Source organism: Indicator indicator, chromosome Z (genome assembly GCF_027791375.1).
Source record: "Indicator indicator isolate 239-I01 chromosome Z, UM_Iind_1.1, whole genome shotgun sequence".
Taxonomy (NCBI): Eukaryota; Metazoa; Chordata; class Aves; order Piciformes; family Indicatoridae; genus Indicator; species Indicator indicator.
The window spans coordinates 31,820,335-31,843,569 of record NC_072053.1 but is presented as its reverse complement, the minus strand read 5'-3'; the positions used below and the strand labels follow the sequence as shown (position 1 = coordinate 31,843,569).

General features: G+C 39.4%; 1 protein-coding gene across 1 annotated transcript in view; it reads left to right on the top strand.

Annotated features, from left to right (window-relative positions):
• The window catches only part of LOC128979815 (interleukin-6 receptor subunit beta-like), a 39,261-nt gene extending 16,235 nt beyond the window's left edge, over positions 1 to 23,026 (top strand). Inside the window, exons 6-15 of the mRNA XM_054398207.1 lie at positions 1,726 to 1,867; positions 2,029 to 2,111; positions 5,040 to 5,250; positions 6,303 to 6,461; positions 7,468 to 7,590; positions 9,009 to 9,161; positions 11,082 to 11,225; positions 13,122 to 13,218; positions 15,523 to 15,586; positions 22,613 to 23,026. Coding sequence (XP_054254182.1) covers positions 1,726 to 1,867; positions 2,029 to 2,111; positions 5,040 to 5,250; positions 6,303 to 6,461; positions 7,468 to 7,590; positions 9,009 to 9,161; positions 11,082 to 11,225; positions 13,122 to 13,218; positions 15,523 to 15,586; positions 22,613 to 23,026 — 1,590 coding nt within the window. The remainder of the gene's footprint in view (positions 1 to 1,725; positions 1,868 to 2,028; positions 2,112 to 5,039; positions 5,251 to 6,302; positions 6,462 to 7,467; positions 7,591 to 9,008; positions 9,162 to 11,081; positions 11,226 to 13,121; positions 13,219 to 15,522; positions 15,587 to 22,612) is intronic.
• The last annotated feature ends 209 nt before the right edge of the window (positions 23,027 to 23,235 follow it).

Below are 23,235 nucleotides of genomic sequence, written 5' to 3'. Positions count from 1 at the left end.
GAGCAAGAAAAATGTACATGTAGTGTAATTTAACACTTGAGTCTTCAATCCACTTCACACCCCTCTTTTTCTGTAAGGGGATTTGGAGTCTTTTTGTAATATTACGTATTTGGGTTAGGTGGGGATTTTGGTGACCAAGCTAGTTATACTAGAAAAACTATCAAAGCTGATGGATTAACTTTAATTTAAAAAGACGACACTGCAGAAAACCAAAGAAAAGAGCTAGTCACTTAGCTATGGGGGATTTGGGTGGGGCGGTTGCTGGTTTTGTTTGGGTTTCTTTTGGATTTTTTTCTCTAGGAACTATCTATCATAGAATCACAGGATGGATTGAAAAGACCCCTAAGATCATTGAGTCCAACCATCAACCTAACACCACCATGGCCATTAAACCATATCCCCAAATGCCATGTCTACATGTTTTTGAACACCCCCAGGAACTGTGACACCACCACCTCCCTGGACAACCTATTCCAATGCCACTCTTTCCTGACCACTCTTTCCACAAAGAAATTCTTCCTAATACTCAATCTAAATCCCCCACTATGCAACTTGAGACCATTTCCTCTTATTCCAACACTTGATACTAGGGAGATGAGGCCAATCAACATCTCATTACAACTTCCTTTCAGGGAGTTGTAGAGAACTGTAAGATCTCCTCTCAGCCTCCTCTTCTTCAGAGTATACAACCATAGTTACCTCACCAGCTCCTCTTGAGACCTGTTTTCCAGGCCCTTCAGCAGCTGTTGCCCTTTTCTGAATATGCTGCAGCACCTCAATGTCCTTATCATAGTGAGGGGCCCAAAACTGAACATGGTATTCAAGGTGCAGCCTCACCAAGCACAGAGGCACAATCACTTCCCTACTCCTGCTGGCCACACTATTCCTGATACAGACCAGGATGCTATTGGCTTTCTTGGCCATCTGGGCACACTGCTGGCTCATGTTCAGCTGGCTGTCAACCAGCACTCCCAGGTCCTTTCCTGCTGGGCAATTTTCCAGCCACTCTTCCCTGAGCCTGTAGCACTGCAGGAGGCACAATCTGTGACCCAGGTGAAGGACCCACCACATATATATATAATTAAGAAAACTTCACAACAGATGAATGCTAAAACAAATATTTCAATCTGCCCTTCTACCAAAAACATCTAACACGTAGAACCTATCAGCCCAGAGGTCCTTTTAATGCAGAATACTGTGCATCAATAACCACCACCAATGGACTTCTGAGGATCAAAGGATGTTAGGAGTTGGAAAGGACCTCTGGAGATCACCAAGTCCCATCCACACTCCCTATCACATCAGTCTCCCAGCTCTATTTACACATATTGTGACTGTGGAAATAAGAGATTTATTATTTTCTTCAGTATTTATTTTTGATCTTGACATGTTGTTCTTCAGAATGACAAGAAGCCTCAGAATCACATAATTTTTTTTCAGTATATATAGTGCCTAGTTGATTTAAAAAGCAATGTTTCAACCTAAACTTACTTACTCAGCTGAATGAATCATGAATTCATGATGAACACATGTTCATGAAAAAGAGAGCATTGCCTTGAACAAACAAAAAGACATTGGCTAAAATGTGTAGTAATTCCTCTTTAATGACAGGAAACCCTATTTCCAGATGCAGTCAGAAGACTGGTCCTTTGCTGGAAAAACAGTTAATGTAATGTATTTCATTGATGCCATATAAATGAAACATCTTTTTTTTTTTTTCCCCAGGTGCCTGTAGAAACCAATGCTGTGAATGTCACTATTTCAAATGTAAATCCTATGTCTTCATACATTGTCCAGCTCAGATGCATAGCCAAGGATGGTCTGGACTGTGTTTGTGTTTGGAGTAAAGAGATTTTGGTCCCTCACAGTAAGTAAAATGTTGTTGTGTCCTACTGGGAACAAGCATGAATGTGAAAGCCTTTTCAAATCTTGTATCATATGAAATAGCAGTGTCAGATACTGTTGAAAACATGAAAATCAAATGGATTCATATGAACTTGTGTCTCCATCTTTTTCCATGTTTACCAGAGCTCACAAAGAAGCCAACAATATCATACAGTGCAACTACAGAAATCTCTCCAGGCAGAAGACGTGTTCTTCTGAAGTGGGAGGTAATGTTTCCTTTGAGTCTGGGTGCCTTCTATTATGTCCATACTATTTATTTATTACTTTATAGGAAAAAAAAAATATTTACTCCTTGTATTGAGAATACACTGTACAAGCAGAAGGCCTTGAATATTGCATTCTGCTTCAGGACTCACTGCATTTTTGTGATGGTGTTTTAGGTGATAAAGGAGCAGGGAAAAACTATGCCAATTTATAAACTTTAAAAATTATTAACACAGCAATCCCTGGGCTCAAAATGGTTGATTAGAATAAAGACTCTTTCCAACTTGCATTAAAAATTGGTGTGCAATAAGTTTGTCTGTTAGAATTAAACATTCCTTGAAAGATCCTCGTAAGTCTTTAGTGACATACCTTGTGTTTCACATGTTCCTAAGGAACATTCCTATTCTTGAGACCAAAACCTTTTAGAAAAGCTTGGTAAATCTACAAAATTTACTTATTCAGAAGGGCAAATACATTATAATCAGGATGGAAAAATAGCCTTTGTCTAGCAGGAACAGGATCTATCTATGGGCTTCTCAATGACATTTAAATTTCAAACCTCTGCCACAGAGGTATCCCCTTTCTGCAGCAGGAGTCATTATCAGCTGACTACAGCAGGTCAGTCAGTCTTAACAGTTTACATTTTTTGGGTGAGAAATAGAGAACTGACAGTCTTCAGTGTATAGATGAGTGGCCCTGAGGCAATTCCAATGAGTAAGGAGTTACCAGGGGTCTCACTTGGAAACAAATTAATTCTGTCTGGTTTCTGAGAGAAAAAGCATCTACAAACTTCAAGAAGTTTGCCACAAGGGATGTCTGTGGCAGAAAGGACAGAGACTGACAGAATTTTGAAGTATCAGGTGGTATGGAAAGTTTTGTGATTAACCCATACATTTTTGTTAAGAGGAAGGAAAGACAGGGCAAGTATCATCTCCTAATAAGAATGAGAGATCCCCTTTTACCCTTACCTCCTGACAAGGCAGCAAAGCTGCATAATAAATGATTCCCTTTGTGATAAAGCAATAGAACATACATGCCAATTTACATGTTAAGTTAAGAGAGTAAATTATTCTCCATCTAAATGCTCTAATAAAAAAATTAAATATAGTGTCAGGGCTGGGACCTATATTCAGGATAACGCACAAGTCTATTATAAAAAATAAGGGTCAAGTCTGGTTGGCAGCAACAAGCATCAAAGGGGCAGAGGGAAGACATCTATTCAGTAATTATGTTAAAAGTAGGGAAAAAAAAACTTTGGCTCTGCTACCTTACTTGTTTAATCTGCTCTGAAACAAAACAGCTCAAAACTGTTAGAGGCTAGCCAAAGCTCCTCTGCTTTTGCTAATGCTCCATGAGTAACGTCTACTCAGTTTGGATCAACAGGCACAAGATCAGTGGCTTCAGCTCCAAATCCCCAAATGAGGCAACGTCTACTGCTTTCATGGATGCAAATAATAGAGGACCTCCACACAAAGGAAAGCAGTGCTAGCCTTTTCCAGTCTCATTTTGCTAAGATAAGAAAGCTAAATTCTACTAGTTCTTCTATAGTAGACCTCATTTTTCCTGTATTCTAGGAATTACTCGTCCTACACAGAAATCTGTCCCAGTTTCAAAGCCTGTTGAAAGAACCATAGCACTTTTCCCTCAGCAGCTTTACAAGAGCTTCAGATAATGGCAACAATTCTTCCCTCCCTATCTTGGGAAAAATAGCTGTTTCTATTTTAAGAGGTTCCAGCTTTAACACAAATCCCTCTCAACATGTCTCTGCTTTTTAATTTACTGTCATCCTATGTTACTCCAAAAGTATCCAATTACTTAATTTAGATAACTCTATCTTCCAGCTTTGTGGTGTCTTCACACTGCTAATTTTCTGCTAAGAAATAATAGTGAAGCTTGATATAAGAAGTAATCCTTTCAGAATTCACAGGCCTTCATGCATTGAGTTTGATTTCTACCTAGACTACAAGAATTTCCATTTCTTTGCACTCATTTTCCAATCTGTCGTGAAGTGAAATAAGAAATGAACCATGCCCACGCAAAATGTCTATCAATAGATATGCAACATGTAGTATCACAGTATATTAGAGGTTGGAAGGGACCTCAAGAGATCATTGGGTCCAACCCCCCTGCCAAAGCAGGATCACTTAGGGTAGTCTGCAGAGGAATGCATCCAGGTGGGTTTTGAAAGTTGACAGAGAAGGAGACTCCACAACCCCCCTGGGCAGCCTGTTCCAGTGCTCTGTCACCCTCCCTGTAAAGAAGTTTCTCCTCATGTTGAGGTGAAATCTTCTATGTTCTAGTTTGAACTCATTGTTCCTTGTCTTATCACTGTGTGCCACCAAAAAGAGCCTGGCCCCCTCCACGTGACACCCACCCCTCAGATATTTATACACATTCATGAGATCCCCTCTCAATCTTCTCTTCTCAAGACTAAACAGCCCCAGGGATCCCAGTCTTTCTTCATAAGGGAGATGCTCAAGTCCCCTCATCATCGTCGTGGCTCTCCGTTGGATTTATTCTCAAAGAGACAAGATGCCTAACAGAGCCTAGTAGACGAAGATTCCCAGAGGCATAAATTGCAATTAAACACCTCTCATTAACTTTGAAGTTCCTAATTATGAGGGGTATGTTCCAGTGAAATGTAGAGAACTTTACAGATGCTTCAATGGCTGTTATTACTAATTGGATACATATAACTGAGATCTCAATTAAGCAAAACACATAATCCCATGCTTAAATCCTCTCAGTTTAAGCAGGCTCTTAATTTTAAGGAAATTCTTCATTTCATTGATTCCTAATAACCTAATTAAAGCAGTATGATTTCAACCTCATCACTAAAGGTGATATTTTGTTTGTACCATGTAATTCCTGTTAATTATGTCCTGCACAGGACATCATGAGATTTATAGAATAACAATCTTTTTTTCTAGGCAACAGAAAGTGAGAACATCCTTGGATATTACATTGACATGGAAAGAACACCCAACAGTTGCAGGGATTCACCAAATCGCATCGCTCTAAGTGACAGAGAAGTTCTTCTAACTGTCTCCATGGCTTATTATAGAATTAGTATTTCTGCCTTTAATAAAGCAGGAGAATCTCCACAAGCCATCTACAGTGTCCCAGACTTCTCTGCAACAGGTACTTACCTTATCATTCATTCATTAGACCAGTGGAGAAGTTTTATGAGCAACCCCTATGCCACCTTCTGATAATATTTGGAATAGGGTCAAGCATTCTCCTTGAATATTGATTAGGCTGATAATTTTGCACAGGGAGAGTCAGTATTGTTTCTTAAGAAAGGATTTACAAAGAAGTTAAGGCTTCTTGTTTTCTCCAGCTAGCCAGATACCTACGTGTTCCATCTAACTATCAAAAGGGCTTTCAGAAGGTACTCCAAGTTAAGCAGATAGCTGTTTAAACAAAATTCACAGAATTATGTGCAAAGCTAAGGGTTCTGAACTAAGTAACTGTTTAAGAGACCTACTACTATATCTATCACAAATTACTGGGACAATACTTGCATTAAGTGTGTTTCCAAGATAAATTCCGACTCAGCATGCACAGCTCTTCCTCAGCTAGCACAGCCATTTTCTGTAATTTTATTTTATTAGTTTCCAGGCAGGAGATTAAATGGAGAATTTTGTCTGGCTGCCACAAGTTCCACTTCTTACCATAAAATAACAGATTGCTCTTCTCCACTCTTAGTTTGTCAGAAGGTCTTTCCTAGTTTGATATTCTGTCTTTTAAAGTGTCAAAATATTTAAGATCCTTGCAGAAAATGTGAAGTATGTGGAATTTGAAATTATATAGCTATAACACATAATTATCCCCTTCTCCGCCAGGTCAGTTATCTCACAGTTACTTCACGTATAGCAGATAACAGCAGCACACAGCAAATTATTTAGCAATGTCAGGCTTCACATTTTTGGGGCTTGGAACAACCATTTGCCCTTTTCTGGCTGCCAGAAGCTAAAGGTCACAAACAACAGCTAACACTGGAGTTCCCAGAGACCACTGCAACGTCCTAGATGCTAAGTTTCCTTTACAGACATGCCAGTGTAAACCTTGCTATATACTAGTCACCAGCATGATAACTACTTAACAAGTCATCATAAAAAAATAGCAAAAGACAGAAAGGAAGAGAAAACTGCTTTCCTGTCCATCAGTCTCTAACAGTGTATTTGTTCCAGACTTGCCTGGCCAAATCCATGTTAAACACCAGGGAACTAATGCAGTCGTCACTTGGACTCCAGACTACAAACCAAAATGTTTTGTGGTGGACTGGGGCACTGGTGAAGAAGATATGCACATGAAAATAGTAACTACAGCTACTGGAAATTTCACACTAGGTAACAGAAACTGCTGCATCTGCTTACAGAGGCATTAATTCATTTATTGGCTCTTTGGGGTTGGGGAAGAGAAGATTTTCATCATGTTTAGGAGCAAATTGAAGATTGAGAGAAGAACAACTCTTATTTTTGTCTAGCACATCATCTAATTATTAGCAACACAAAGACAGACAAAAAGCAGAGTTTTCAGTGGGATTCTTCTAGTCATAAGTGGTCAAGAAAGGCAGCTAAGCTGCTGTTGCTGATATGATGTCTCTCCTTGCTCACATTCCAGACAGACTTATACATTACTGGCTTTAAAAAACAAACAAAGAAACAATTTATCTTGTCCTTAGGTAAACCTAGTTTTAAATATAAACTGCTCTGTTACAGTCACCCATAGATACTTTTTATTTTAAATCCTAGTGGCTGTCCTTGACAAATCCTAAATCCTCAACTCATTCCTCTTACCAAGCTAGGTATGATGAGCTGCAGCGAGGGATGGCTTTACAGAATAGCTGCAGCCAGAGATGACTTTACAGAATAGTCATTGAAAATTTCTTGGCTTTTATGTGCATCAGAGAACACCTAGCTTCAGAGTTATACAAGTGAATGCACTGTTTCCTTTGGTCATTTTGTGAACCTGCACTGCCACGTTACTTCAAAGTTTTTTTGCTTGTTTTTAGACATGCCAGCTAAGGGGGAAATAACTGTCCTTAAACTAAAATATCTGTAGCCATTTTGGTTCTTACTTCTTCAGCAGAAAAAGCCTTCCAGAGAAAGGTTACAAGGAGATCTGTCATCTTCCAAAAGCAAACCTGCGTTGTGTCTTGTTCTTCTTTTGAAATAGTTTGTATTAAGCATCTAGAGACAGTGAAGAAAGATGCATACACACTCTGTGAAAAATCATACTGTGCTTTGAATCTCAGGAAGTAGAACCACACACAAAAGTTATAATGTTGTCTCTCCTCCACTTCTTTATCATTTCTAACCTTCCAGTGAAAACTGATGTTTCTTTGTTTTCCAGACAATTTTCAGCCGTATAAGTTGTACAAAATAACGGTGCATGCTTCTGATATGTGTCAGTGTGAAAGTTTCATGAAACATGAAAAGACTTTTGGAGTGACCCACTTTTACTCAGTTGAAGGAGGTATTCCTCCCCTTTATATAACCTTGTCTTTTATATTTCTTCTCATGTCCTATCTGCAGCCATAAAGGAATCCTACACAAAGTTTCTTTTCCAGATCACTTGTCATCATTCTTCACTTCACATTGGCTTTGGTCCTAGCAGTTACACACTGGCAGTGAATGACCTAAATGTTGTTCCTTACTGACAGGCCCATAGAAATATTATTATACTATTAATACTATTACTATTATTACTGTAACTATTATTAGTACCACTAGTAATATTACTACAATTATTACTGTTACAGTTTTTAAAGACTATGCTTAATTGTAAATAAGAATTAGATTCTTCCAGAGAATTCAATCCAGGGGCTGAAGAATTACTTTTTTTCTTAAGAGGCTGAGCAAGTAAGTAAGTAACAGAGATGAGTTTATTTTATTTCATTGTCTCTGCAAATTCCTATATGGTTTAGGAACACACAGAGCATCTCTCTTTTTTCTGCTGCACGCTTGCCTTCTGTCCCTGTTTCCTGACCTTGGTTCCTCGGCCTGATCATTTCTTGTTGAGGCTGTGGTAAGAACTGACCAAGACAGGATAGAGAGAAGCTGTTAGCTGGCTGCCTATGGCCTCTCTGGGCTTTTGTGTCCAGGGTGGTGGGGGTGGGAAGAGCTGAATTATTGTACAAGGGCTATTTCTGGTGTTGTTGAACTCTGAATATACATAAGTATAGCTTGTATATGTTTGTTGCTTCTTATCATTTCATATTTAGTTCATTTTTGCAAATATAATTTCATTTTGCTTCCAAAACTCTGAGTTAATGTGGCAAATTTATTCTGGGGGTAAATCTCCAATTTGTTGAGGTGTGAATCCAGCCCACAACAATTACCATTATTATTATTGTTACTACTATTATTAGTACTATCATTATTAGTATAATTGTTACTGCTATTATTGCTGTTGCTACTATTATTAGTACTAGAATTGTTACTAGTATAATTATTACTGTTATTATTGTTATTACCATTACTGTTATTAGCATTACTGTTATTATTGCTATTATTGCTATTATTGTTACTATTATTACTATTAATGCCATTACCAAAATAACAGAAAGAAGGTCTTGGACTTACTACTCCATGCAGCTGAAATTTAACTTTGGGTAAAGTCAGATTGTCCAATCTCAATTTGGTAGTGTTTTGTATTGCCAGTTGAAACAAGTACAGCTGCAGCTATTGGAGTAAAAGTATTTGTAATGAGACAGTCACAGTTTCTACCTAATTTTCTGTTTCTCAAGATGAGAATTTTTTTCACTCTGTAGGATTTCTCTTTTCCACACTTTGTGGTATATTTATGACAACTAGCACCTAGGTTTTAGTCTTGTATGTCTGTTGCATAAACATAAACTTTGATGAAGAACTTAAAAGTATTATCTGATTAAGTTCCTAGGACAGGTCCCAATAATGTGACAATTCTGAATATCACAAAGCATTCTGCACTTGTGAAGTGGACTGAAATAGCTGCTGAAGACTGTTTGGGTTTCCTCCAGGGATACAGGATCAGCTACACAGATTCGTTGGGGACAAAGTCTCTGGGTAAGTGACCATTGTTCAGAGCAAAGTGGCAGTTCAGAGTCACAACAGAGAAAATTCCTAAGTGCTCTTGAAGCACACTACTGTGTTACTGAGTGGGAATGTAACACTCTCAAAGGGGAGCTCCTGGTTAGAGTTTTAATACTTTAAATGGTCCTATGAATGCCTAGAATTTTCTAGAGATACCTCAAGCTAACTATTGATAAAAAGATAGTTCCTTAAAACTTACATTTCTGAGACTACTGCAAAATTCTCTAGTAACACTGAAAGGAAGATTTATGCTTTCCGTATTTCTGAGATATTAAGATTTCAGTAACAGTACTTTCACGTTTCATTGCAACTCAGCAAAGCTTGGCTCTGAGCCTATCTATTGCACTTAAGAAATAATATATTTGTTTTTCTAACTCAATTAGCAGGGAATACAAGTTTTTATTTTTGCCTGTTTTCAAAGACATTATTATAAATTTGATGTTTAAAAACACTTTCTAAAATTGATAGCTTTGTGTGTAACTACAAAGGATGAAACACATACACATCCTAAAAAATATTTCTGAGCTCAAACTGCTTCAGGGTTTTTTTTTAATTTAAATTAAAAAAATTAATTTAAATTTAAAAAAAAATCACCATCTTCTTCGGATAAATATTTTTCTTCTGTTCCGCAGTGAAAATCTTCTTGCTATAAATAGTAATACATTAACTTCACATATATGGGCTTTCAAATAAAATTAAAGACAAGCTATGGAAGACAAATAGCACCTAAGCAACCAACAGAAGAGAACAGCAAAGGTTTTATAGTTCATGTTGATTCATGCCTTTACAAGGTCATAAATAGTAACCAAAGCTTCAAGTACACAGCATTAGCAGGAGTTTGACACTATCTTCAGGGAGGCTCTATTCCACCCCAAATACCTATCAGAAAGCACAAGAGGAAGTGTCCAAGACTGAACTTTTCCTTCTGCCCCAATCAGTCAATCAACAGTGACATGACAGCTGATTGCCATGTTTTCCAGGAAGAACAACTTTATGGGAAAATTTAGGGGAAGGAAGTCTGTAAGCTACAGCACCATTTCCACTTCTACACAGATCTTAAATTTGCAGTGTCAAACTTGAAAAGTAATTTCTGACCTGTTAAAGGCAACTACGGCATTGCTGACTGCATTATTCTGGCCAGGGGAAAAGTTACTGAACCATCAGAAATGTATCACAGTATCACAGTGTATCAAAGGTTGGAAGGGAGCTCAAGAGATTATCAGGACCAACCCCCCTGCCAAAGCAGGATCACCTAGGATAGTCCACAAAGGAACACATCCAGGTGGGTTTTGAAAGTCTCTAGAGAAGGAGACTCCACAACACCCCTGGACAGCCTGTTCCAGGGCTCTGTCACCTTCACTGTAAGGAAGTTTCTACTCATGTTGAGGTGAAATCTTCTATGTTCTAGCTGATGTTGAGCTGAAAGATGTCCAAAGCAGAGGAAACATAATGCACAGTCCTTTTTCTGTACTGAATGTTGAATAATAGCACCGGTATTAATTAAGGTGGATAATTAGTGACTAGTGTAGCAAGGGTAAAGCATGTGATAGGGTCTAGTCCTTATGTCAGCTCTTACACCCAACATGGAAACCACTATTCAACATGTTAGGTGCATTTTCCTGTCACAAAGTATAAACAGCCTTCTGCACTCAGCACTTAAGCATGCCTGGTATGTAAAAAGCTCATGCTTTTCACCTCTGGATTTAAAATGTGCATAAGCATTTTGGAGAAATCCTGTACCTATCCAAAGAACATCTGCAGAGTGTGGCTTCCTCCAGCTGTGGAGTAGGGCACAGAAATTTGTTCCTTTTCCCTAGTGAGCTACAGTGATACAGACTTAGCTGTCAGGAGTTGGTCTAACAATCTCTTCCTCCAACCCCTCTTGCCTTTTAGCTGTTACTCTCAACTCTTCAACCACAAGTTACCATCTTACTGGACTGAAGGCAAAAACCATGTACCATGTGCAGATTTCAGGATTCACTAACGCTGGTGAAGGCCCTCCAACTCGTTCACAGCTTTTCAGCACTCAAAAATACGGTACCATGGTAGCTGAGATCTGTTTTGTCCAGCATCAAGACTCACTTTATGTGCTATATACAGCATTATACTCTATCTTTTCCTGTTTTCCAAGGAGCGCTCAAGCACAAGAGTTATTTTTCAGTCCTTTGTTACTGGTAACAGGCACAAAATTGTTCCTTTGTTAGAGGCAAACCATGCATCACAGGGACAGGGCAACTTAACCTGTATTTCATTACCTAACATGCAGGGAAGACTTAGGGTTTCTCATCTCTGAAACATTTTCTCACCTTTTGATTATTAAGATATTATGTATCTTTCTTTGTTGCTAATTGTTAATCATAGATTTCAGCAGCTTAAATATTGTGCCTGTGAGTAGTTAGGATCAGCAGTCTTTGCTCACGGCAAAATCTTGAACAATTATATAAAACTGGTTTCCAGTTAGACACCAAAGCCATCAGCTATAAGGAAAAAAAAAAAATCTGTTTTGTGTGACAGCTAATCAATGTATCTTCTATTTTCTAATAACTGAAGTACATTTTCCATAACAGGTCCTGCAGTTTACTGACAAAAGTTTGCTTTTTCCTTAAGTGCCTAGACACACAAAGAAAACCCATGCAGTTACATGTATATAAAATTTAATACATTGTAATCATATGAGGTCAGTTAAACATGGATTCTCAAACATTTTTAAAACCTTATCACTGTAGCAGACCTTTTTTTGATTTGACTGTTTCACTCAGCTGAAGTTTTCTGAATTGCAGAAGAACAGACTAAGATGCCATCATCATCCAGAGGAAAGTAACCTGTAGAATTCAGGTGGAAGTATGGAAATGGCTTCTCCCCACTACAACTATTTTATAGTATATGAAGGAAACACAAACACAAACAATTGAATAGCCACTATGAAGCAGAAAGAAAGAGAAAACAAATTAAAATATTCCTTGAAGTAAACAAGGATTATGCCCCCTCTTCTCCCTGCAGTGAAATCCTTTCTCCCAACAACACAAGAAATTAAAGTGTCTCTACTGTAGGGCTTTATTCCATGCATTCTTCTGAATATATTTGGATAGGATTCAACTTTTCAGGAAAATGAAAGCAATTTAGAGTTAATTTAATGTAACATTTTGTTAAAAATCAGGTAATTACATTTAATTTAAACATTAGTTTTACTATTTCCCTTGGTTTCTTTGTCATAAAAGACTTTTGGCAAATGCAGTTTTTATCACCAACACAATCTTATACTAGTAGATCACACTTTCCTGGTGCTATTTTGAAGCTGTCTGTACAAGATACCTCAACCACCACTCACTCTTCACATCACAGACTGCTTTGGTGCCTATAACAGCAGCACTGCTCTCACTGCACTTGATCAACCCTCATTAAGCTTTCAGGCATTTTACCTCCTTCAGGACGGTGGTGTAACAGTGAGAAGTGAAGGATGCCACCTACCAATAACACAAACCATACTATTGACATCAGGACCATCTTGCCAAAAGAACCCCAAACTCTACTTGTAAAAGCTGAAACAGATTAAAAGTCAATTTCACTCAAATAGTTTCTTATTAAGTTGGACCTGCATTAGAGTACTGAACCATTAAACAAACCAGAGCTCATGCAGTGGCAAAGGGAGTAGGAATACTTCTTTTATTATAAAGCATTTATCCTCAGATAGTAGATTTAAGAATTCAGCACATATATATGTACGTATATATCGATATCTAAAAATTCCAACCTGAAAGGTTCTCACCCCTCAGAGATCCCAGGTCTTGCTTTAAATAAATTTCACTTAGAGGAATCCCAGAACTTGTGTGAAATTTGACTTGACCTGTTTGAAGTATTTTTCTTGCAGAGGCAATATAGCATTTCTATTCTTGATACTGCAGGTCTGATTCAAACTCTCTCTTTCCCCATCAGATAAAGGAGAATTTGAACATTTTGTGGCTGGCCTGTGCTTTGGCATGATGTTCTTTCTGTGTTTTGCACTTCTCACTTGTTTTCTGGTGCATAAAAGGTAAGAAGGTAATACTGACCGAAGTTGTGAGCACTTCTTCCTTGTTGCTTAACGTTGAGTTTCATAGCACTGAGTCTTTTTTGTCATTAAAGCAATGCAACACAAAAAGTGCACAACACAAAAGCCATCGCACATTCACCAAGTGAGGGCAACTACAAACCACATAGTTTGTAAAAAATCTGTAATATTTTACTTGTGATACATTATCTGACTACCTCCTACCTCAAACACCCTTGAAAAGAGCAAGGACCACTTCTTACAGTGGAAAATAGGTTATCTATTTATCTATATGGAAAAAGCATGCATTTGTTTTACTCTTCCGTTCACAACTGATAGTCATGACTCTTCCATGGAAATACAAAAATTAATTCCAGCAGCATACGTGAATTGATGTTGCCATCTAAGCAGTTTCCAACAGGCATATTTGAATGTTAACTACATAAATTATGCACATAAGCACATCATGAGAAGAAACAATGAATAGATGAGTAGCAAGAAGAGGGAATAACAAGAATGCCTGTAAGATATGGATTAGATCCTCTTATTTTAGGAGAAATTGTTCTCTGCAGTAATAAAGTACACCATCCTCAAGTTAATCCAAGGTATCATACTAGGGGGCATATGCTACTGCTACCACCATAAGAAAAATGGCTTGCTTGTTGTAGGTCACTTTAGCTTAAGCATCAGGCTAAACTCCTGCCCTTGCTACTGGGAAATAGACTGCACTGCACGTTGAGTCTCCTGAGCACTTCCCTTTCTAAATTCTACTATAAATTGCTCTATATCTCATCTAACCCCTTTGACGAGAACTTCTAAGACCTACACAGAAATTTTGACCTAGAGTAAACTTTACTGTCTTAAACATAAGATTATACTTCATCATCTGGGTCCATTAGGAAAGAAATTTTTTTTTAAACTGAAAAAGCAGCATACAGAAGCCCAGTGCAACACTACAAAATAGCAATTAAATATGTAGTAGTGTTGAATACCTGGAACTAAGATGGAGGATCCCAAGGATCCTCTCATCTCAATTACCTGTTTAGTATGTAAAAAATTACTTAGCCACACATCCATCTTCACAGGATCAACAAGATAATCCAGTAACTCTATAGCCTCAAACCACAGGCAGGGTAATGTGGCTTATGTAACCTCCCAGAGACTGTCACAGGTGTATTGAGATTTTTTTTTCCCCTATGGAGCTGAGTCACTGGACAAAGTTCAGATGGGGATGCTCCAAGAGCAGCTGCTAAAAGGGAATTTTCAGTTCAAAAATGAAGAGGGACAATGTCCCTTTGCTCCCACAGGTGCTCATCATGAACAGTGAGCAGCAACTGATGCCTGCAGGATCCGTCAGCTCCACAGAAGCTCTTCAAAATTCCCATCCTACTCAACTGCTGCCCCTCTGCAGCAAAACCACACCTGGCTTCTGCTAGACTGGGACCAGCATCCCAAGCTGGCAGGAGTTATGGACAGGCTGCAATTACTGTCTGTCCTCTCAGGAAAGGTCAGGGAAGACAGTGCCTGGGGTAGTGCCCATGGTGGGGTTAGCCCAGGAATTCTACAGAGCATAGCAGATTGCTACTCCTGATGCAAAGCAGGAGCTCGAAAAATGGGACACTTATGAAAGGTCTGAGGACAAGTAGCCATCTGAAACCCATTTGAACAGATCAACTGGCAAACCACTTTCTCTATAGCAGAAGCAGCTGGTACAAGCTTTTAGTGAAGGTGTGTTTAGGTTCATGTCAGGTGAAACAGTGAGACACTGTATGTAACAGCTCCCAGAAAGAGCCAGACTGAAAATGATCAGGAAAGAGCAGAAGCCAGGCCTCGTGTTCCAGGCCACTGATGTCATTGCACAGAAGCTAAAAACAAAAGTAGCTTACTCTTATTTTGAGGAAAAATAAACTTTGAAGTAAAGTCCATGAGCAAACACTTACTAAAACAAGCTTCCTCCTATGTGTCCAAGAGTCCTCAGTGAAGATGGTGGTTTTGTGGAAGTAATAGTGGATTAGTAATATACAACAGTTAAACATACAGAAAAAGATAACATTGCCACCTCCTGTCACAACTCTTTCATCCTTAAATAAAGATGCAAATCATCACGAACTCAGCATTTTAGTGTAGACTATCAGGCTTGGTCTTCAGGTTCTAATTGGCATTATGCATAGTAGACATTGAAGAACATCTTGCTTTGATGGTGATAAAAATACTAATAAAATATTACTTATAAATGGTAGTTACCTTAAATGCATAGGAAATGTCAGTCATTTAACCTGATAATAAATTTAGGATATTTTTTTACAGGCTGAAAATATCGTTCTGGCCCAGTATACCAAGTCCAAGAAACAGCAGTGCCCTCCAAGATATGGCAAGTACTCTTCTCGTGGTGTGAAAACACACAAAAGGGAGATCTTTCCTACTGATTAATAAATATTAATGAATGATGCTAGTTACTAGTCTTTTCACACTTCACCCAGGTAAATGTCTAATAACAACAGTTGAAAAGTTAGAGTAATAGAAATACAGAATGGGGGAGAGTTGTTGTTTGGGCAGAGGCTGTTTACACTTTTTAATTTAAATAAGGTTCTCAAGCTGGTTTGTTTTTTTTGAGAACATTACAGAGCATATTTAAAGGTGTGGTTGTTAAAACAAAACAAAGTAAAGTTGAAGGAGGGGAGACAGAGACTGTTAGTTTTTCTATCCTGTCAGTTTTCACCATTTTGAACGGATTATTAAGTATAACTTATTCAAAATTTACAGTAATTTGGCCTAATTCCACAGAAGCCATACAGCAGAGGCCATGTATATGGTATTTTCTGAAATCCATCTCTCCCCCCTTTACTCTCTAACCATTTCCAGAGGAATCCAGTAGTAGCTGGTTTCTGGATGAGGAGCACCTAATAGTCAATAGGCATCAAGGGTCAGCAGTATGTATAAATTGTGCCCACAGCTTTCCCACATGCTTTGGCAAAGAGTTTGGTACCTGAATTTCAGAATTGAAGCACCTGGAAATCAGCTGTCAGAAAGAGGCTTCTGGAGACCATGTTGCCTGCATCTTCCTATCCTTTGGTCTCCTCTTTTAAACAAGTTTTTACTCCAGTTTTGCTTGCACCTGGTACCTAGTTTATCTCTCAAGTCTCAGCCTTGTGTTTTTTGTAGCAGGAACTTGTACTGCTTTCATTTTTACATCTCTTTGATTTTTCTGGCAAGCTTCAACTAAATCTGATAGTTGTAGATCTGGTTCCTTAAGGCAGCTTGCAAGCCTTAACAAAACAGACTTGTGTCTATTTTCTGGCAAGCTTGAACTTAATCTGGCAGTTGTAGATCTGGTTCCTTAAGGCAGCTTGCAAGACTTAACAAAGCAGACTTGTGTCTATTTAGAAAAAGATCAGGCAGAAGCTGGCATGTGTCTACAAACCAGACACTGTCCAAATCTGGGACACAGAATGAAATCATCAGTAATGAAATTTAAGAAGAGTCTGACAGGCTGGTGGTAATCAAATATCTTGCTGAACATCAGCATGACTTCCTTCAACAAGCAAGTATAAACTTTGATATTCCAGATGAGGGCTTTCTATCTTGATTTCTTTTTTTCTTCCACATAAATGCAGACAAAGAAGTGGGGAACTAAGAGGTGGTATCAGATAGCCATTTTGCCAAAGACAGATAATGCTGGACTAAGGAGTATCCTGTGTGTGAATGTACAGCTGTATGAAGTCAGAGGTTCAAAAGTGCTGTTAGAAGATTGCAGTTTCACTGTTTTGTTCAGTTAAAGAAATTGATCTGCATACAAGCACCAGGCAACTTCCTGTTCTCAGGACTAGGATTCAGACCATTGGCCACTCCAGTAAGAGTAACTCCACCTAATTCACTTGCTTCTTCTCCACCATGCATTCAGAAAGTGCTATATCTGATCATTTAATACTTGTTTGAAGCCAGGATTCTCAAAGACAAGGAAGAAATATAGTATATTCAGCATTTGGGGAATTGCTGCCTTAAAGAAAGCACAAGACCTGATGCTGTTTCAATGTAATAACAAGCTTAAGCAGAACTGAACTGCAGGATAGAAGTTCAGCAAGAAAAGAGTAAGAACTACCATCAAAAATTATATAATAGTTTCAAAGAATAGTTTGCCATGGTGAAGAAGATAAGGTGAAATACATTAAGGCTGCATGTTAAAGAAAGGATAAATAGGTTTTATGAACCAGAGTGCCACTTTGCATAAATAGGTTGACAACAAAATGTACTTACTTAAAACACATTTAGCTGTTCCCGCAAAGGCAAAGCATCTATAAAAGGAAATTCAGCCTGTATTAGCCAAGAGTGGTAGAGAAATACTGTAATGTTGATAATATTGCAGAATCAAGAAATAATAGATATGAGAGAATCATAGATTTGTTTCAGTTGGGAAAAAAATCTTTAGGATCATTAAGTACCAAGTCTAGTGCTAGCAGTGTCCCTTAGCACCATATTTACATCTTTTAAACACCTCCGGGGATGGGGATTCAACCACCACCCTCAAGACGCTGTATCACTGTTTGATAACCCTTTTAGTGAAGAAGCTCCTTCTAATATCCAATCTGAGCCTCCTTGGTGCAATCTGAGACCGCTTTGTCTCATCCTATTACTTGTTACTAGGGAGATGAGACCAACTCTCACCTCAGTACAAACTCCTTTCGGCTAGCTGTAGAGAGTGAGAAGGTCTACCCTTAGCCTCATTTTATCCAGATTACATAACACCAGTGCCTTCAGCCACTCCTCATAAGATCTGTTTACACCCTTCAGCATCTTTATTGCCATTCTCTTGACCCACTCCAGTACTTCAAGCTCTTTCTTGTATTAAGAGCCCCAATGCTGAACACAGTACTTAAGGTGTGGCCTCACCAGTGCTGAATACAGATGCATGATCACTTCCTTGGTCCTGCTTGTCACACTATTTCTGATACAGACTAGGATGCTGTTTGGCTTCTTAGCCACCTGGGCATACTGCTGGCTCATGTTCAGACAGCTATTGATCAGCTTCTCTAGATCTTTTACTGCTGGGCAGCTTTCCAGCCACTCTGCCTGTAGTGTTGCATGGGGTTCCTGTGACCCAAGTTCAGGAGCTAGCACTTGGCCTTGTTAAATCTCATAAAACTGGCCTTGGAACATCAGTCCAGCCTGTCCCTGTCTCTCTGCAGAGCTTTCCTACCCTTAAGCAGATCAGGACTCCCTCCCAGCTTATGGTCACCTGCAAACTTATTGAGGGAGCACTCAATCCCCTCATCCAGGTCATGGGTAAAGATATTAAACAGAGCCAGTCCCAGTGCTAAGCCCTGGGGAACACTGCTTGTGACTGGCTGCCAACTGGGTTTAATTCAATTCACCACCACTCTTTGGGCCTGGCCATCCAAACAGTTTTTTTTACCCCGCTAAAGGTCTACCCATCCAAACCATGAGCTAGTTTCTGCACCAGTTTCTGCAGGAGTACCTTCACTGGCACTGATGTCAGACTGACAGGTCTGAAGTTCCCTCCTTGTAGATGGACATCACATCTACTAATCTCCAGTCAGCTGGGACCTCCCTGTTTAGCCAGGGCTGCTGGTGAATGATGGAAAGTGTCTTGGAAAGCAGTTCCACCAGCTCCTTTCAGTACCCTTGGGTGTATGCCCCATAGACTTGAGTATGTCTAAGTGGTGAGGCAGGTCACTAACCATCTCTTCTTGGACTGTGGAACTTTTACTCTGCTCTTTGGTTCTGGCCCCTCAATACAAGAAGGACATTGAGTTGCTGGAGCAGGCTGCTGTATGGTCTAGAGAACAAATCTTATGAGGAGCATCTGAGGGAACTGGGAGTGTTCAACCTGAAGAAGAGGAGGATGACAGAAGACCTCTTTGCTTTCTACATCAATCTGAAAGGAGGTTGTAGTCAAGTGGATTTCAGTCTCTTCTTTCTAGTATCAGATGTGATGAGAAGAATGAGAAGAAATGGCCAGAAATTTCTCCAGGGGAGGTTTAGGAAAAAAATCTTTAAGGAAAGAGTGTTCAGGCATTGGAATAGGTTACCAAAAGACATGGTGGAGTCACTGTGCCTGGAGGTGTTAAAAAAACCCACATGGACACGGCACCTTGGGACCAGGGTTAATGGCCATTGTGGCATTAGTTGACAGTGGGACTAGATGATCTTAGACGTTCCAACCAAAACAATTTTATGATAATTTTATTCTAAACTCTATTCCTTTCACAACTGGAGAGACAAAGGTGAACACTACTAGTGCTCCTGATCCCTTAATCAGCTGTCAGATAAAATTTGGGGGGAAAGCAGAAAAAGCTCTGTGTGAGTAGACAATACAATAAAGCAGTTACCAAATCTACTGCCTAGAAGTAAACTGATCTTATAAACAATTCCTGAAATGTTGAGAAAGGTGTTTTACAAACTCATGAATGCAACACTGTAAAATGGAGGCAAGAAGAAAATCCTATATTCCATATATTCCATATATTTATTCTATTTGTAGGTTGTTTCAAGACTTAACAGGTGAGTAAGAATCACAGAATCACAAAATGTTAGGGGCTGGAAGGGACCTCAAACGATCATCCAGTCCAACCCCCCTGCCAGAGTAGGATCACCTATACCAGGTCACACAGGAATGCATTCAGGTGGGATTCAAGTATCTCCAGGGATTGAGACTCCACAACCCCCCTGGAGGGCCTGTTCCAGTATTCTGTCACCCTCACAGTGAAAAGTTTTCCTCATGTTTACTTCCTGTGCCTCAACTTCCACCCATTGCCCCTTGTCCTGTCATTGAGTATCACTGAGAAGAGCCTGGCTCCATCCTCTTGGCATTCATCCTTTACATATTTATAAACGTTAATGAGGTCACCCTTGAGTCTCCTCTTCTCCCAGCTAAAAAGCCTCAGCTCCCTCAGTCTCTCCTCCTCAGGGAGATGTTCCACTCCCTTAAATCATCTTTGTGGCTCTGCACTGGACTCTTTCAAGCAGTTCCCTGAGGCCCTTCTTGAACTGAGGGGTCCAGAACTGGACACAACATTCCAGATGTGGCCTCTCTAGGGCAGAGTAGAGGGGGAGAAGAACCCCTCTCGACCTACTAACCACAACCATTCTAATACACCCCAGAATGGTGTTGGCATTCTTGGCCACAAGAGCACATTGCTGGCTCATGGTCAACCTAAGGTAGCAGCTCTTGACAGAAACACAAATGTCATATAGATAGGTGGCAAGAGAATTTGTACTTTAAATTCAGAGAGAGCATTCTGTTTGGAATCTAAAGCAGTGTCACATCCCATGGTACAAAGCAGCAGGAGGAACTGGAGACACTCAGTTCAATTGTCACAGAGAAGCCAGGAAGATGAACTATGCAGACTAACATGTGAGGCAGCCATTCCATCAGTTTCCTTCAGGTTTAGACCAGATACTTTAAAGACAGTGATGATGCTTCTTTACCTGTGAGTGCTTCTTTCAGACAGTTCACACATTTGGTAGGCGTAGAATTTAGGCTGCTATTTATAATAAATATGATAATGGGAGGTACATATCACACAGGTCTTCATTCAGAACAACTTAAAAGCTGACCGTGCAGAGGTGTCTACTCATTCCATTACAAAAGAAAAATAGGGGTATTTTATGTGGGATTGCTAAGATTTCAAAGAACAGCATATTCATTTCCAGGTCACAATACAAATTGTAAGAAAGAAATGTAAAAAACCCAACAAAAAAAAAATAATAAATAAAAAACCCAACAACCCCCCAACTCTTAATTATTTATTTATTGCAACTTAAACTAATTCAGAGCAACTGAGGAGACAAAAAAAAAAAAGAAAAGAAAAAAATCTAATACACCAGAGAACATACCAGCTTGCATCCTGCCCATAATTTTAAAAATTTAGTGGAAAAAGTGGCCAAAACCTGCAGGACAATCTAAGTGGAAAAGAAGGATGTTTTGTGTTACAAACTGTTCACAGGATCACAGGATGTTAGGGGTTGGAAGGGACCTCTGGAGATCATCAAGTCCAACAGTCCCCCTTTTTTCATTTTGTAAGAGAAAAAAAAATATTTATTTACTTTTACAAAACAGAAGATGGAAGATTTTGGAAGGTGTCCTTGGTATCTGTGGAGGTCAGCACACTGAGCTGAGGGCATCATAGAGCCTCTGTGCAGCCAGTTCCACCATTTCACAAAGGGATTCTTCATCCTCGCTTCTTGGCTCACCGTCAGCTGTCCATGTGTCCAGTGAAAGGTTTGCGGTCTTCCTGTCCAGCATGATGCACAGCACAGAGCTATCTTTGGAGCTCACACAGTCTTCTCCAAACATATCCTGAAGTGTGATCTCCATTCTCTTCTTGTACACATCCATATCTACATTTTTGGGAAATTTCCTGTACTACAGCTTTCTGTATTTTGGGACTTGACTGCACTTTCAGAATCACTGTTGTGACAGTGTCTGCGTACATGTCATTAGCAGGATTCACCACCCACTCAAGGATCACCATGCCTGGCTCCTGGATCACAGTAATGTTTTTGAAAACTTTCAGGACTGATTTTTGTTGGATTTCTATTTCTTCTACTCCACCTGTAAGTTTCTGTAGCTGGTAGCAGAGCAGGTTGAAAGGGCTGGTGTATGGAATGGCCTGCACCTGTCTCCCTGTGCTCATCGCCAGGTCAGTGTAATTGGAGAGGTCGCATGGAGAAAGGATGTGATAGTTAACATTTCTTTTAACTAGGATTCCAGAAAATCTCTGTCCTTGCTCTTTTTTTTTTTTTTTATCAGCTAAAGATTCCATCACCTTGGCAAGTTTTTCTCGTCTTAAATTCAATGTCACAGCTTCAGGGTTCCTAGGATTGTGAACTTCCACATGAACTTCACCATCATCCTCATACTCCCAGATCAAGGCAGCTTTCAACCAGGCCTTTTGTTCTTCATTGAATCATCCAGAATTTGTAAAAACTTGTAACTCAAGGTATACTTAGATCACAAAATGGCTTTAAGTTGCATATCAAACTGCTTGCAGCAGCTGATAGCTAAAGCTTGTTTGGCTGCTCTTTCAATTCAAGCTGCTGCCTTTTTGTAGCAACATGTTTGTTAAATGTTTTGAAAGCTGTGGGTCCTCAGAATAGCACTTTATGAAGCCTGCATTTTACCACCAAGAATAACTTTGGTTAAATACAATGGGAGAGGAGAAGATAGCACACTAAATCAGAGAAACAAACGTTTTCATTAATGATCCTAAAAGCAACAAAGAGGAGCTAAAATTGATTAGTTAGCATACGACATAGGCAAGACCAGGCTCCCCATCTCCTAGCTTTATACTTTTGTTATTTGTTTCAGTAAATTGCCAGTTGCACTTTGCAAAAGTGTAATACTAAAATTATTCTTTCTTCTTGTTTTGTCTTGCAGACTAATTGGATATCTGCTTCCAGGTCACTGCTTCAGGCCATATCAGACAATGATACCACAAACCTTTATGTCATAGAGCACAAGCCAAAAGCTCCTTTGAAGCCAGACCTCAATACAGATAGTGAAGAAGACAGGAAGTGTGACACTTGCCAGTCAGAAGAGCCTAGCAATAACATAGACATAAGACTAAGGCATGAAGAAATTCCTGAAGAAGCAGTTACAAGTGAAGAAGAAATAATTTCCATTACAGTACCTTTCTTGGGTGACTATGCCAGCATAGAGCTCAGCCAGAAAGCCCTGGCAGTAAAGCCACCTGCAAGAGCTGCTTGTCCTCACCTGGAAATGGACCTAAGCAGTAAGGCAGCACAGACTGAGCATCAGGTTCGGTTTGCTCCCCAAGATTACCTAAAATAAAACCAGGTAGTGTTTTTGCCATCTGGACCAGCTTTGATAGGACAAGTCAGTTTGAACTGAAGCATCTTCAAAATTTCCCGTACCGTGAAGTTCCAAAACCCTCTGATTCATGAAAAGATAGTGAGGTTGTGACAATAGTTAGTCTCTACTTCAATAAGCCTCTTGGCTGAAACAGCCTCTTGGTTATTCAGCACAGTTGCTCTGTGGAA